Source organism: Empidonax traillii, unplaced genomic scaffold (assembly GCF_003031625.1).
Source record: "Empidonax traillii isolate 1590-97213 ecotype Southwest subspecies unplaced genomic scaffold, ASM303162v1 scaffold83:size2986645, whole genome shotgun sequence".
NCBI classification, from domain to species: Eukaryota; Metazoa; Chordata; class Aves; order Passeriformes; family Tyrannidae; genus Empidonax; species Empidonax traillii.
Window position 1 is genome coordinate 1,464,371 of NW_020955276.1, and position 17,114 is coordinate 1,481,484.

Sequence of the window (17,114 nt, forward strand, 5' to 3'; positions counted from 1 at the left end):
CATACAAATTCACTCTCGCAACATGTTCACGAATTCTCATATATTGCCATTTTCAGATTATATCCATAAATCTGTTCCTGGGGCCAAATGTATTCCAGCAGTTGCAAAAGTCATATAAATCATTGGATACAATGCTCAACCTTTATATATCATTGGTTTTTAAATGAAATTGAAATTTAAATTGTAATTTCACATCTAATAGTATATATGCTTTGTTCTTGCATATGTATATGTATCATTTTTAAAATAGCATTTGATGCTAGTGTTGTCCAAAGTAGCTTTGAGTTACTATTACTTGCTCTAACTCTGGAGCAAAAAATAGGCAGCAAACCTACATATGCCTTACAAGAAATTGATTAAATAATCAATGGTACTAGAAAAGAAATAGATCACATTCTACAGTCACTCAGTCCAGACGCTCAGATGTCTTCTCTGCCTTTTTCAACTGATATGGTGCTAGGCAGAGAGATGAGGGCTGTTGTTTCTCTACAAAACCCAAAACAACAATTTTGGTTTAGAACTGTATCTTTCAAAATGCATGCCCATTTCCTGACCAGAGAATCTCATAAATACTTTTCAAGAAACTATCAAGACAAAGAATACTATTTCAACCTGAGTTTTCACACTGTTTTTGCTTTCCCCTACTCCCTCTCCCCACCTCTCTTTAATTTGCAAAACTTCTAATAGAATATAAAAAAAATGTCTTTTTATGTTCATTTTCAACAATGTAGAAGCTTTACATAAAAAGTGTTCCTATCAGTTAATAAAAGGAAAACCTTATCTTAGGAAGTTAAGAACAGGTCCATGGTGCTGTTAAAAATATCAATCTATCAATCTTCCCATTTTCCTTGGCTAGACTGGGAAGAACTTATGAAAGGTAACATAAGGAACAATCATGGCATTAAAGATAAAAACTTTAAATATTGAAAAAGTTTGCTTATGTCAGACTACCTCTAAGAAAAGAATACATATATACTTAGGGTTATTATTTAGGGTTATTATTTGCCATATATGCACATAGTACAGCTAACTGACTTCAATAGTAATGTCAGTACTGTCTATACTGATTAAAAAAGCTAATAAAATGACATAATTTTTTTTTAATAAACAACCACCTTCAGAGAAAAATAGGAGAAATCTCCTTGTTACCCTAAATTGCTTGGGATGGAAGGATCAAGAAAAAAATTACTGAAATTACACATTTCACAGATTTTCTTCTAAATTCTTTAAAGCTGTTTAATCATCTTCAATTCATGTAAAAAGACACCTAGTAGTTAATTTTTCAGACCATGTAATGCCACATAATATCAAAATACGAGACAGGAGTCTTCAGTCATAAAAGCAGCCTTGCAAACTAAAGAGTGTGATATTTCATGAAGTGTCTTCAAATCCAGTGTCCATTCATCTCCAGGTGACAAAAGGAATTGTTCAGGTCATTTGACTACTAGTATTTCCTCCCGTGAGTATTATCTAGACAGCAGACTTGGCGGTACATTAATATCCTTACCCCTGAACAATGGCTGAAAAAATTCATTTTTTCCCTTTACTGTTCTCAAAAGTTTCTTACTGAAGTAAGAATGCAACTCAGGTGATACATATCTGAAGTGGAAGAAGCCTTCACCTTTTTTGTGATTGTATTTTGTGGGAGAAATTTTGCAGCAATTTAACATCATCTAAAACCCATTCATGCAACTTTTCAAGGTCACTGTTAATTGGGCAAATTTCTGTGTAAATGCTGATCACAAAAGGCTAAGCTACCCAGGGCAGCCCTAAATTGTAAATCAAATGCATTCATAAAGTACTTTCTGTGGAGCGGTAATTATTATAATAACCTGTTGTGTGTGGCACTCCTTGTTTCACTTATTTCTTACTTATTTTCTTCACTCTATTCTGTCATACCCTGTAATCTCCAATTACCTTTTTATGGTCAAAGGTTACAAATGCAATATTCAAGTATTATGTGAAAAAGTTTATAATCAACAGGATCAGGACTGTAGTAAGGTCCATTTGAAAACAACTGTATTTAACTTCGCTGGAGAGAAACCTCTCTTTTACAATAACAGAGTACTTTGAGCTCAATCAAGTAAATTAGTTATGCTTAGAAAGAGCTTACCACGTAAAACAGTGAGTCTTGTGGACACACTTATTTCACCAACACTGTTGGAAGCCACACATTCATAAATAGCTTCATCTCGTGGCGTACGCAGCGGTTGTATTCTGAGAACTGATCCAGATCCATCATCAAACTCTATTACCTATAAAAGGAAACAAAAGCTGTCACAGATGTTGTTACAAATACCTATCCCTCAGTTAATCTACTCATGAACAGCAGCCTGCTGTTATACAAGTCACCAAAGCAGGTTTGCTTTTCAAATATATGTACCAGGACAAATTCCACCTAGAAGGGAAAAAGATGCAATTTTTTTTAAACTTCTTTTTTTAACTTTTTCTGAGAAAGACTTCTTAGTAACTTAAATCAGATTTTTCTAATTCCTATTATTTGAATTAATTTGAAGGAAGAGGACAAAAAAAGACTCCTCTTGTATCATGTTCATTCACAGTATATAACTGCAATATAAATAAAAGGCAAAAGATTAACAGAAAAGACCCATAATGTTGCAGTATGCTTTTAGGATATAAAAGAATGCAGAAGTTTGTAATGTTCTTAAAGTGACCACGTTTCCAAGATGGTGATTGTAAGCCTTTTTGTAACCCTTCTTCTTCCCAAAACCCCTCACTGTACCTTGGAATGTCTAAGAGATAACTGGAAACTCACCTATTGGCTGTTAACCCTTTCTTGTAATTGATTGGTTTGTAACACCTCCCTTCCTCCCAAAAGCCTTATATGCTGCGGGAAACTTGAATAGAGTTTCTCTGCCTACATCCCTGCTGCCTTACTGCCGGCCCCATGGTCCCTCTGGGGGACCATGAGGTGCCGCGGGGTGAAGGGGGGAGGGGGAGGGAGCAGGTTCCCCCTCAGAGCAAGGGATAAAAGGAAAAGCCTCTTGTTCTGGGGTTCCCCCTCCCCATCCACCTCAGCGTTTGTCACCACAAGGTCTTACTGCAGATTCTAATTTCAGAAGCAACTTACAGCTCTCTATAGCTAACTAAGTTGTGAGAATTAGTCCGTGACCAAGAATAAGCAGTGATAATAGTCTTCAAATATACAGTCAAGAGTGAGGAAATGTTCCCCAAATGCTACCTACATCAAGTTCCAGCAAAAAATTTCAAATTCCACATGTGGGAAAAATAATCATGAAAAGGTTCATGAAAAACTGTAGCAGACTGTCCAAGTTTATTGAAGGACGATAAAAAAAAAAGTAGCCCCCAGCATCCCTGGGAAAGCACATGGATCGGATGTCCCACTGAAGTCCTTTCCAGCTGTATTTACTAGGCTTCTATAAAGACAGGTGTCCAGGAAAAAACAATTTGATGTCTTGTATTATTAACTAATCACACTCAAAGAAATATACAAAATATTACTGTGAAAGAGGAAAATAAGTCAAATTAATTGTTCTCTTATTGACGCAGCTGATAATCGCAGACTTTTCTTATTTGCCAAATGTTTCAAGTGTCTTTTATGAATCTCATTTCTACTGTTGTTTTGTTCTTACTTAGAGATTCTACGTCATGAAATAATGGCCCTAATTTGAAGCAGAAGGAATGCTACTTAAAATATTGATGTGTTCTGCAAACTTTATAGTTGATCTGCTCAGTGGTCATAATAAAAATTATAAAACACTTGGCAAGTATCATGTATTTCTTTGAAATATATTCTACCATACTTGGCTATAAAGTTTGTTCAGCAGTCCACTAAAGGCATTTTTAAAACCTTTTAAGGGGGTTTTAATAGTTATATTTAAATACTTTTTATGGAAATAAACTACTGCATTTTTACTGATTCTCTCTAGAAACAGTTACATACATACCATAGGAAATAAATACATTAAATTAATTAACCATGACATAATGCAAAATAAAACACAGTAAACATATACATGTCCAATCTTTCTCTGTTTAGAATTCATTTTGAGTGAAAGTTCTGTGAAGAGAACAGGATAAATTGCATAGAATTTATGGTAAAATTTCTGTGTTAATCCTTCTAGCCAATTACATCTCTGCATATGCTCTGCAAAGTGCAAACAGTCTTTGGCACTAGGAGGTAAGATTTAAGTTCATGATTTTATTTTTTCATGTTGTAGTAAATACACAAGCAAGTAATTGTATTGGTTAATGAACAAATTCAAATGCCTCTAGATATTTTTTTATCAAAAAGTTAATAAAATAAAATAAAAATAAAATTTAGTTTATACAGTAAATGCAATTCTTCTAAATAAATCTAACCTGAAATGCAGGACAAGCAATCTTCACACATACAACTGAAAATTAACACAGAGGACTTCAGCTTCCAATATCTTAGGTCATTTGCTTATAAGATGCATATCACATCTGTTTTATATACAATTAGTAATCTTCTAAGCAGTCATTTTTAAGACAACAGAAGTCTCTTACTTAACATTGAAAATAGTGAAGAGACATAGTGAAAATTATACACTCTTAGTGCCAGTTTTGGTATCTACTTGTAAAAGCATATGCCCATTTTCTGTGTTTTTAATTCATGTTAAAGATTTATCCGCATTTGACAGTAATTATTCCTGCCATTACAAGAGGGAATAATATCTGGGTTTTTATTTCCCCCCAAATAAATAGAATCTTCTGAACAGATTACTTTTACTGTCTCCTTTAACTGAATGATGTGGAGAGAAATAGCTTTCTCTAAGGCTTTTTCCTAATTTACTCTTAAGAATCAAAAGGAAGCAAGTTTTTCCTCTTCAGCAGCAGGAACCACAATGCCCCTTTCATCTCTCTCTGCAACAGCGGTAAGGAGTGGTGGCAGCAGAAGCGGCAGAAGCCTAGGCCTGCTCTGTGCACTTTGTCACAAAAGGAAGTGAGTTGCTCTTTGGAGACAGCAATCACTGCTCAAGGGATTACCCCACCATCTCCTTCATAAGATAGCAAACTGAACAGAGGCACCTCAGAGCTCCTCAGTGAGATCATGTTAGTTTGGAAAGCAGCAGTAGCAGTTTAATGGTGCTATGCATAACCAGTTCAGAAAATAAAAATTTCACAAGACTGCTCCCCCCAAATTATCCCTGATATTCATTCCTATTTTGCTAAGTCACTGATAATAAAGCACACATACTGGGATTAGAAGTGAGGTTGGAATAAAATGTTTTTCAGAGGAACAGAACAATGGACCTAATACCTCAAATCTCTGATTGCTGACTTTCTTTCCCTTTTTGTTCCAGACAATTTTAGGTCTTGGATCTCCTGTGGCTTGGCAGATGAAAGAGGCAACTCCTCCTGAAACCCCTGTCTGGTCAACGGGAGTTCTTGTAAACTTTGGTGGTGCTGAAAAAATCAAAAACATTGAAGAAATTAATCTAAACAATAAGCATAAGCCATATCAAGATTTAAAAATTTAAAAAGAAGGAATGCTTTGTTTTTCTAGTGATAGAATTCACTACAAGAGAAAGCATTAAAAAAACCCTAAAAGGTCAAGAAAGTACTTAGAGATTTTACTAGTGAAATTTATATTAAGACAGAAATCTGACAGAATCAGCATAGCAGGATCACACATTACATTTTATCACCCTTATAAATAAAAAATCCAATTTGACTTCTATTGCAAAATGAGCTCATCAATCAAATGGAATATTATGATTCATTACTTGATACTATGATCCCAGGACGTCATGAAAACAGGATTCTCACTTTTAAAACATTAAAATCAGTGACATTTAGGAGAAAGCATTTGTAAGTAAGTTTTCAGTAGTGGAGGTAAATTACTATGTATTAAGAGTCCACGCAGAAAGGACTTTAACAGAGGAGAGATTTATGCATGGGCACAGTTTCATGTACACCTCCTGCTCACTTCCAAATTCTACTCTGTCAGAAAGAAGAACTGAAGAAAGATCTAACTATTGCAACAACAGTAGAGAAGAGAGAAATAATTTTAAAAGTATGAAAAGACTTTTTAATTTTTATTTATTTGCTTCCCTTTTATTTCTGTTACTACATAATTAAAAGTAATTTATCAGTCTTATGCTGAGACAAATTTTTAAAACTTAGAACAAACTTCAAACTTCTAAAGATTTAGTATCAAAATCTGTAAGAGTATAGATAACCAGATAAAAAAATATTGAAGAATTGCTGCAAATATTTAAACCGTTCTTCTTCTTAGCTGAGTATTTTTCAAAATCCAATACACTTTCAGATGCTGATATAAATTATATGAACTTAGGGACAATAAATGATAAAACATCCAAGTCTTTGCTATATAGTCTTTCTCAGCAGCAGTTGCTCTATAGCCACTGTTGCAATTCATTTTTGGTCTCATCTTCAAATATCAGCAGTCAGCTCCTTTATGTTTACTGCCTCTTCCCTTTTCTTCACTTTCCTCTCTTAGGTACAGGTGTGTACCTGTACTGGGCTAGTTTTCATTTCTAAGTTGCTGCCCTTCAGTTCTGATGTCTAACCCCTTACTCTGCTAAACTGGTCTTTCAACAGGCAATATTTGTCAGCATATTTATTTTAACGACAGAAACCCAGCAGACTACAATTATGCATGCATGCAACACTGTAAGAAATCTTGAGATAATTTAACAATGCCAAGAAAGTATGAGGTAGTTACTATAAAACAAAATAAGTAGGTTTATGTTATGTTGCTGCATTAAATATGAGAGAATGCAGATTGTAATAGGTTTACAAAATTAAATGAGGAGGTTTTTTAACCTATCCCTTATGTAAAAGGTATTTTTTAAAAATGCAATAAAACTATAATGTTCCTGAAAATCTGCAGGGGGTTTTTTTTATAGAAATATTAGGAAAATTCTTTATTTCTCAACTTTTCAGAATGCTCAAGGGTTCTTGAACTATCTACTCTTCTAGTTTTCCTGGTGAAAATATACCTAAATCCAAATGCAAGAGCAAATCTGAGCACAGCAAAACAGTGTGACACAACTGCCATGGAAAAAAATTATGAAAGAACTCTCTGATGTCAAAAATTAACAAAACCATGGCAAACAAAACACACTTAGAGCAAGAAACTATAAATACTTCCCCTAGTAACAGATACTGTGTCTGGACCACAGAAAATACAGAAATGTATTCTGACGAAGAGCATCTGGGTTTTACCAAAACTGCTATCTTTGAACCCCTCTCTACATGTGTATTAACTCAGCACTCTGATATGTAGAGACATGACTGAATCTGATATACTGATATTATGAGGCACAAGTTGTGACTGTGTGCCATCAAGTGAAAAATGACGTGCTGCCATTTTCTTTTCATTTTTTTCTTTTTGACGTTTTTCAAATTCAGTGTTAGAACTCAAACCAGTGAAAGAGAAACACTTAAGTCCAACAGCACACAGTAACTATGAATAATTGCTCATAGGCAGCAAATAGTGCAAACAGCAATAAGTGAAACTAAAAATTTTCCACCAAACAATTCATGTTAGAGGTCCAAACAGTTTTCTGACACTTTTTTCATGAAGAACTGGGCCAAACTTGGTAAAGGATTATAACTGCCATGACTCCTTAGAAAAATCACTAGTTTCTGCAGAGATATATCTATATACTGGAGTTGCATAAATAGGGCTGATAACCTAACATGGCTCATGCTACCTGAACAACAATATTTTTTCAGTCCTACATTAATTTTTGCTGAGTCAACAATTAGTAAAGCTGTTGTTCCTTACCTAACAAGTGTTTTAAAAAAGGACTACAAAGCACTAGGGGCAAAAGATAAGTGCAGTTGTACATAATGATGTAATTTCTAATTTGTAGACATATTTCAAGATAAACAAGGTTTTAAGGTTGTATATAAAGACCACATTATTGTATGTGGAGACTGATATTGTCTACATCATTAAAAAAGTTTCAAAATCCAGTGTGGAATTGAACTATGTGTTTGTGTTTCACTTAGATCCTAACCTAGCTGAAAAAAATTAGGTATGCAGCTGGTCAAAATTTCTTTTTACATAAGTAAGAAACTCCTGTGGAAACACTGCCATTTCGAAAACCAGTTAAATTCTCCACTTCAGGCTCGGCAGCACCACCAGAAAGATAAAAATGTCTGCACGTTTAAGCTGTGAGGGTAAATTAATTTATGGCCAAGAGATGGTCAGACTTTGGTCTGATAGTGACCGGCCAGCCAGCCATGAAGAAAGACAGGTATGCAGTCCATCTATTCATTCCTCAATCAACATGTTCATCTTTTTACACACAGAGATCACCATCAGTCTAAGGGTATATGAAATCATAACCCAGCAGAACCAAAAAGGAAAAGTATTATTTGTTTCCTTTATCTTTATAAAGGTTGTTAATTAAGGTTTGACATAAATTATCTCCACAATTAATGTTGTCAGTTTCTTGACATTGATTCTGACCTAAGCTGCTAGGTACTCTGATAGCAAACACAATTAAACTGCACACACAGTTGTGCTTATTAACATGAGGGCAATTTTGATTGAGAACTGACAACTAACTATTTTCAATCTCCCTTAACAACAGCAGTGCACAGTCCAAGAAAAACTCTCCACAGCACACTTCATTAAGCACAGCAACAATCTATATGGGAACCTTCCGGTGCAATTAAATCTGCCAAAAAAATAAGATGTAATATGTTACCAATATGGTACACAGTCTTCCAGCACTTTTGAAACTCCACTTGGTAACATCTCAGTAAAGCTGCAGTTAAAATAATAGAAGTATAATTAAAATAAAGAAGTGAAATTAATTTAAAATCTGTGCCTATTTCTGGACTTGCATTCTCTTGTGGGCATCATCAAAATTGCAGCATTATTGGCTATGAAATGCAAAACACCCAAGTTTTATTTGTTTCGGCTTGTTTATATATCTCAGATATTCACACCAATATTGAATGTAGATACATTCAGTATTGAATTTAGATACCTTGCTTTGTTAAGGAGAAAGAAGTAGTGTAAGATACCCACAGCTCGGACTTAGAAAGAGTACCATAAGCTTTATCATCCAAGAATCTGAGGGCTCCCACCCTCTGCTACTTGGAAGGCACTTCTTATTGGGATTCCTGAGAAGCTCAAGTGACAACTACTGAACTACTGCAAATTACACTCTAATATATGGAGGAAAATTAAACTTATTGCTAGCTCATCTTAAATACACTGATCTTTTATTTAGTTGTTTTAAGGAGTTTAAAACCATAGAAGTTAGGTAGGCTACTGCTTCAACAGTCAAGCTGTCCCCTCAGGGAGTACAGGAACTTCTCAGATGGACATACTTTAACACTATCCAGAAAGAAGCAGAGTTTTTTTGCACATCAAGACTCCATAAAATATATTTATAGCAAGACACTAAAATAATTCATTTGGGTAGGAATATTTGAATAGCTTGGCACAAACATGAGATATCTCTTTCTTCTCTTCTGCACCTCTACATTGCCTTTTTAAAGTTTAAATAGAATTCCAAAGTAATGAATGGAATTAACTAACATTTCAGCATGTTATGGAATTATCTGTTTTCAATTTGCCATTCTGTTCTCTGTGCTCTGTTTTAAGGATCTGTACTACTTTTCCTCTACACTCAAATAAAATGTCTGACAAAATACTTTTGAAATTCCAATTTCAGTCCCCTTCTTTCCATAGCTCCTAAGAACTACTCTCATGGACATACTCCTCTCATGAAAAGATGAATATGAGGATAGGACTTCATCTTCTTTAAAGATAATGTGAAAGCTAACGGGATTTCTGCAGTGCCAGTACAGTAAGCTCAGCATGTGGACTTATGATGGACAAGATATATAATGTAGACCTTAAAACATTTGTTTCTAGACTCTCTACTTGGAGTGAATGGAATTCCTGCTATATCATAATTCAACTTCATCATATGCTTGAAACATGAAAAAGTTTTCTAAGTCAGAAAAAAAATTGCCAAAAATTATTCTATTTTTCTATTGCATCCTTTGTAAACATTCATAGCAAAGGTAAATAAAGTAACAAAGATTTCAGAAAAAATTAAAACTGCTAGACTTTCAAATGCCTCATTTGTAAATTATCACATACTGACATTTTAGGAGACTCCTTTAAAAGTAAAGTAACCATTTTGGTTGTAAAGACTTGTTTTGTAGCAATAAAAGTTGGAAGATGATAATCACAGTTGAAACATTTTCAGCTAAGATTCAGCAATGAAGGGTGAAGGCAGAGTAATCAATGTGGTCTGGCAGGTGCCCATGCACTTTGAAATACTTCGCACATACCATTAAAATAATAATTTTCACTTAATGAAGAGCCCTTAGATTTTACAGGTCTAGCGACATCAAGTTTCAGTGATGGGGATCTGAGTTTCAGGGATATGTGACTGGACTAGTTCTGAGTAAAAAACTCTGAAGTAATTCTTCCCGTGCTGAATTACATACTCAGAAAATTCTGACACAGAGTAGAAGTACAAACAAACAGAATAAAAAGCAGCAACAACAACAACAAACACAAACCGAAAACCAAAGCAAACCAAAACCTCAAACCCTTTATTCACCCTGTTTCCTATTTTGCAGCATTCACTGCATCCCACAGATTTATCAGGAACTGCTGCATAATCTAAATAAACAGGCCATAAACTGGTTCACATTCAATAACGGTGAAGGTGGTGATTGCTCCTATCCTCATAAGAAAGGCAAATGTTGCATGTAATCTCAGACTAATACTGTATTGATACACTACAAATTACATGAGTTATTATTTTCACAATTACTCTAGGAGTTAATATTTTAAAAAATTATTATACATATATATTCACACATATAGTACATAATAGAAAAGCTTTTTGTGCTCATTTATTTCTTAAAAGGAATTTTCAAAGCACATTCATCTCACAGCATTTTCTGTTAATTTACTCATTAGTCATAATTTGTGACATCAGTTAGACTGATCAATGTTATAAGCAATTGTTTCACCTTAATTCTAACCCACATGTACAGGCAATATGCAAAATGGCTATGTGAAAAAGTTAATTAGTTTTTGTTTCTATAAGGACAAGCAATAATTTGTATTCATGAAATCTGTATAAAGAAATTCCTAAATTAACAAGTGGTATGTTCCTAAAGGCTCTTGCTCTGTCAGTCATATGCCGGTGAAATTTTCCTGTTTCTCATTGTGAACCTCTTAAAACTGCACCTGCTTTACATTCTTCAGCAAGAAGAACAGTAACAACATACTCTTCAAATCCCACCATACTCTGAGCAGATAAACAATTTTATTATCCTGTGAATGAAAATTATCAGTTTTCTATCTCTAAACTATTAAATGCAAAGCAGCCATGCCAGTGAAGTCCAGCTGAAAACCTTGATCCCTTTTGTTCACAAAACCTATTTGCAGATACAAAGACAGGTTTTCCAAATCCTGGGTGAAGGAAGCCAAGCTATTTCCCTTTACAAGCATCACAGCATCCTCCTAAAAATTCAGCCCTGAAAATTCTCATAAAATCTTCATAATATAATCAAAACACTTATCTCCCCACCTTTTCTCTGTATTCTTCTAAATGCAAAAGCACTCAGAATAAAGGACAGTTTTTCTGAAGGAGGTTTCTGGTTGGTTGTTTGGGGCTTTTTTCTCCAATTTAGCAGTCATCTCCAGTTCCAAGCCATTAATCTGCCAGACCATATCCACCCTACAGATTTAGTCAGCAGCTCAAAAAAATAAAATATTATCACTTGTAGATTCTTGCAGAAAATATAAAAAGTCAAGCCTATCTTTTATGTTTTCGAATTTCCTGCAATGCAGTGACAGTTTAGTAGGCTGACCATTAGGTCCATTCTTCCCTGAAATATGAAATCAAATTACAGACTTACAAGTAAGGCCTTACAAGAAGAATAGCTAGGTTACATTTTCAAAAAGGTCTAATGTTAAAATAGCAGATTCTTAATTTGTACCTCTAAGCTCTGACCCGTTTCATTGTGGATTATGTATGCTTTTTTACAGAGAAATTACCTGAGCCCTAGGGACATGGGAGGTATACGAACCAACACAGACAGCAGGAGACATTTATTTGCCAAGCAGTATCATTCACACACACATGCACACACTCATTTATAGTTCATAATAACTCAGAGAAAGAAAAAGGCTTTCATAAATATGAAGAACCTCTGTGAAAAACCCATGAAAAACCCTTTTGTTAATATCAGTACATTTATATTCTAAGTAGGACCAAGTGGAAGAATTATTTATTGCTGGGCTTTTTCTGTTAGACGTGTTGCAGGCAACCTGGTAAGAATTTAAGTTGGCTTCATAAAAAATTATTAGGACATTTAGTGTAAAATTGAGACCAGCCATTAACTACTGCTTCATCGGAGCAATACTGTGCTAAGCCTAAAAAGAAGGAAGGGCTTACAGTCTCATAAGAGTCAATCTCATGGATGATCAGAACAAAGGAGAAGCCTCCCAAAGCCAGACACGCTCCCACACACGTCTCCTCTTGCTTTCAGTTCCCAAGATGGGTACACGGCTTCAGCTGCTAGTACTTCACGCACATTAACTTCAGCACAAACTTCAGCCTTCTTTTATATATTCCACAGTAAATGAAATTTTTATACATCTGCTTCTAAATCTCCCTTTATTTGCTTTAGTATCTCTTCAGTTGGTTCTGCACAAAAATTCTAGTTTACACTAATTTAAGAGAGGAGAATCAGGATGCTTGGATTCTAATATTTGACTAACTTGAGCACTGAAAGATGCAGGTATAGCACAAATTAAGCAGTAAATGCATAGAAGGGCAAGAATTCACTTTTTCTTTTTTGTCCCATTCCTATAGGAATTCCAACACTATTAACCCCCTATTTATCACTATTAACCCAACTCCACGCATGCCTTTAAGTCATAAATCAGCACATTTTCAGATGCAGAATACAAAACAAAAATAGGTGTAGATTTGTGTGTATACACAGAATTTATCACACATGGTATATGCAAAGCTGGGAGGGGTTTAATCTACCTGAGTCAGAAAGAGGAACTTGCTAGTTAATCCAGAACTAAGCCTTCCTTCAGTAGCAAATGAAAAGCATGAAGCCTCTTGAATCTAAAAGGTTAGTGACGTGCACCACTTTATCCCCCAGGAATATTACATAACCTTGTCATATTCACTAATTTAACGAAAGGAAATTCCGCTTCAAAGCTCTCTACTGCTTCTTTTTCAAATTTTAATGTCTGCAGACTGCATATGAATTATTTGGTAACTGAGAGCTGACACTCCTTTTCAGTGTGCAAAGTAGAAGCAGTGGATTTTAAAATGCCAGGTAAGCCGATCTCCTTCCAGAAGATTTTTGCTCTAACAGAAAAATGGGAATAATAAGATACTACAGGCTTCAATTAGGGACTCAGAGTATCTGGGTTATGACTGGAGAGATGACCTTCAGAGGCACTTCAGTCTTACTGAAATCCTCAAATGAAGGTACCAAAACGAGTAAGCATAAAATTGGGGCACTGTAACAACTGAATGAAACTTCCCCTCATTTATTTATCCAAACACAACAAAATGCACACTTTGCCATTTCAGCACATGTAAGCTGCTGACCAGCAACTGTGAAAGCAAGATCACCTATCTAGTCATAATACTCACTCTACATACTAATATTACTCAGTCTTAATGCTTGACAGGGCACCCATATAAGCAAATTCTAGTAACTCCTATTCAAGCAGAAGGGTGCATGCATCTCATCAAATCTTACAGTCCACGTGAACACATACAGTGTAGGGCATTAAAGGGGTCCAAGATAACTTTCCACTTGCAAAACAGCATTCAGAAATGACATGATTTGTCATAAGCATAATTTATGCAGGTAAATTGGTAAAAAGAAAAAGACTATATAATTAAGTTTTCTATAAAATAATGATTAAGCCTCCCCTACTAGTTAGCAGAGACTCAAGTCTTTCCTTCTCACTAGGTTGGAACTACTTCATCCCAAAACTTGATAAACACCACCCTTTATTAGTTTTAAAACAACATTTACCATTTGCCTACAAGTAATCAATTAGATGAAACCTAAATTAGATGTCCAGCCAAGCAGACAGAACATATTCTTATATATATATACATATATACCTTTTACCAGCAATGCTTTGTGAGCTACACAGTGCAGCCCACTTTCAGAGGTTCTATGAGACAGGTTAACAGGCTCCATAAGATAATGCATTCCTAATGCACAAGCAGGCATTTATAAACTAGGTCAGAAAACTGTTTATAGATATTAAAAAAGATACAGTGACTAAAGGCCCCAGTGGATTGTCCCAGTTCTTTGCCTGCAAGTCACTTACGATACATCAGTATGGCTAACACAGTACAAGGAGCGTGCTCTGGGATATGGCTATGCAGACATAAAAGGACTGATTGGAATGTATTTACACTGGCAGTATTTTTGATAATGTATATTTTCAGTAACATACAAGTGTCCTACTGTGTATAGGTCCTTCTATGACTACCGGTCACATTTTGTTGTCAGAAAGGACAATGCAATGCAAAAAATACTACTCATAAGGTGCGCTTTTGTACTTAAAACTGCATCTCCTCTATGAAGTTCTACAGGAGCTAAATTGCTCTAGCTTCTCTCCAGTAAAGTTATGCCACCATAAATCTGAAGCATATGATATATATTCAAGCATGTGAAAAATAAAACCTCATATAAAGGTATGCAAAATAAAGATGTTATCAGATCAGAAATTTTATAAAATAGGAGAAAAACAACCAAAATAAACACATCACCACATAAAGGTAAACGTTTCCTTACCACAAGTTCATTTCTGTTTTAATTCTGATCTGTAATAGCACATCAAGCAACAACAGTCTGTCATCTATTACCTAAAATCACTGAAGAGCACAATTATTTGATACCTTGTATGTTGGTGCAGCACTGCACTTGCTTTACAAGGATCTTGCATGATTAGTCATGTTACTTCAGTGATTTTCATATAAATTTCAGTGGTTAAAAATACAGCTAAGTTGATAATTCTCACCCACAATGCTGTGCCATGCCTATCTCATTTATATCTTTTATCTTTATATCATTTATATATTACTAATGATATCTTCAATTCTTCTGTTTTAACATAAATTTCTTATTCTTTAAAAAAAAGAAATCCTAAGAAATCATAACACTACATATAACTGATACTCAAAGAACATAAGACTTTTGTAGAACACATTAAAGATTTCTGTCTTAAAATAAATTTTTAAAAAATTACATTTGCCCTGTCATAGAGATTTTCACTCTGAAATCTCCATCGTAACTGGAAAGCACAATTCATGCCCATCTTTAAATGAAAAGATTACTAAAATATAACCATCAATAAGGATTTCACTCTCCATTTTCTTTCACAGGCAAATATGTTCTTCCCAATTATCACAAAAACCCCAGAAAAATGGTATCAATCCTAGTAATGGCTTCCTTTTTAGTTCATATCTAAGTAGTAACAAGATAAAGAATTTACTGAAGTTTATTCTCAAGACACAAAACTGGAAGCCAAAAACACTGAAAGTGGCAGTTGGCTCCTGTATGGAAGAGGGCTGAGAGCCAAAACTTTGTAATTCTAATCCTATCTCTGTTAATTGCTTGCTGTTTAGCTTCAGGCAAATTACTTAGTCTCCATGTCTCAATTTACTTACTTCCAGGATTATGCTACTTAGATTATGTCGCAAAACATGGGAGGAGTATTATAGTGGTTACTGTCACTATATTTACAAAATTTGTGTAGGGATTTGTGCTCATGCATTGAATGAAATGTTCCAGTTTAAGTCATATCTACTTATAACACCAATGACACTTTTATCAGGGCAAAGGAAATGAAAATAAACAAACAAACAAACTACACTCAAATCTAAATTTAGAGTGTCAGTAAAAACTGGTATCTATTTGGAAAACTTATTAGTCTTTGAAAATTGCAGTCCTCTGCATATCAGTATTGAAAAACGTTGGTTTAATTAACACTCTGTCCTCTAAGGAAATGAGCTTACATTGCACAAGCGCACTGAATAAGAACTGCTCTTTCTGACACTGAGAGGTATGTTCTCAAAGGTTATCTTCTATGAAGTGATAATAAATTATTTCTGCAAAATATATCACACTGCATCATAATTAAAATTCAGAGGTATATAATTAATATTGTGCGTGTCCATTTAAATCACAGAATTGAATGCTTTAATTAAGCAGCCATGTTAATTGTAATATTCACTTTAAAGAGATAACAGTAAATATATATAGACATGTTTAGATCTAATGGATATGCATGTTTACAGAAATTACAGATTTAAGAAAACTGTATTTTCCACATCAGGCTTTGGCAAACTCTTGAAAGTATACTTGAAAATGGATTAGTGTTTCCTGAAGAGAACTGGGAACTTGGGTTTGCTGTTTATAAATTCAAATTTCTATTTGTCTGAAACTATGGCATATTCAAAATTTAGAAAATGCCTATGATTGATCGTTGCAGTGCATCATCAAAGCTATAATCTGCTTATAGAAAGACTACAAAAAGAAGAGTAAAAAAAAAAGGCAGAAGGATAATCCAAACCAAGATGAATCTCAGATCTACTGAAGTAAAAATCTGAGTAAAAATAAAATCATTACTTATTAATATATCACCAGTCAGTCACATATGTTTAATAAAAATTAAAAATGTTTCACAGCTTCGGTTACAGTATGTATAAAAGTTGCTTGCTTTCAAGGGCTGTCTGGAAAATTTTAATTTTATCTTTATGTTCCTTAACATGCAATCCCCTGCATAAAATACTAGTAAAACCTTTTGAATGAATTACTGTATTCATAAATCACAAAAATCAATTACTATGTGTATTGTTCCTTCAATGAATGCCTTCTGGTTGTTCAATAATTTGGCCTATTACTGTGTCAAAAGCTGTAACACAGAATTGGAATAAATTCTAATTAGTTGAGAAGTCAGACTTTGATGCTCCCTCTTCTAAAACAAATACTTTTTTAAAACCAGACAGCTTTCAAAAAACTCCATGGAAAACAAAACAAAACAAAACAAAACAAAACAAAACAAAACAAAACAAAACAAAACAAAACCTCTT

General features: G+C 34.4%; 1 protein-coding gene across 50 annotated transcripts in view; it reads right to left on the minus strand.

Annotated features, from left to right (window-relative positions):
- PTPRD (protein tyrosine phosphatase, receptor type D) overlaps positions 1-17,114 on the minus strand; it is a 1,139,994-nt gene that overhangs the window by 203,965 nt on the left and 918,915 nt on the right. For 27 of the 50 annotated variants that reach the window (XM_027881087.1, XM_027881084.1, XM_027881074.1 and 24 more), the window contains 2 exons: positions 5,267-5,412; positions 2,114-2,255 (listed from right to left, as the gene is read on the minus strand). In XM_027881087.1, the coding sequence (XP_027736888.1) occupies positions 2,114-2,255; positions 5,267-5,412 (288 nt within the window). Of the gene's footprint in view, positions 1-2,113; positions 2,256-5,263; positions 5,413-17,114 lie in introns of all 50 variants that reach the window. The other 23 variants (XM_027881066.1, XM_027881067.1, XM_027881080.1 and 20 more) reach the window with 1 other exon arrangement.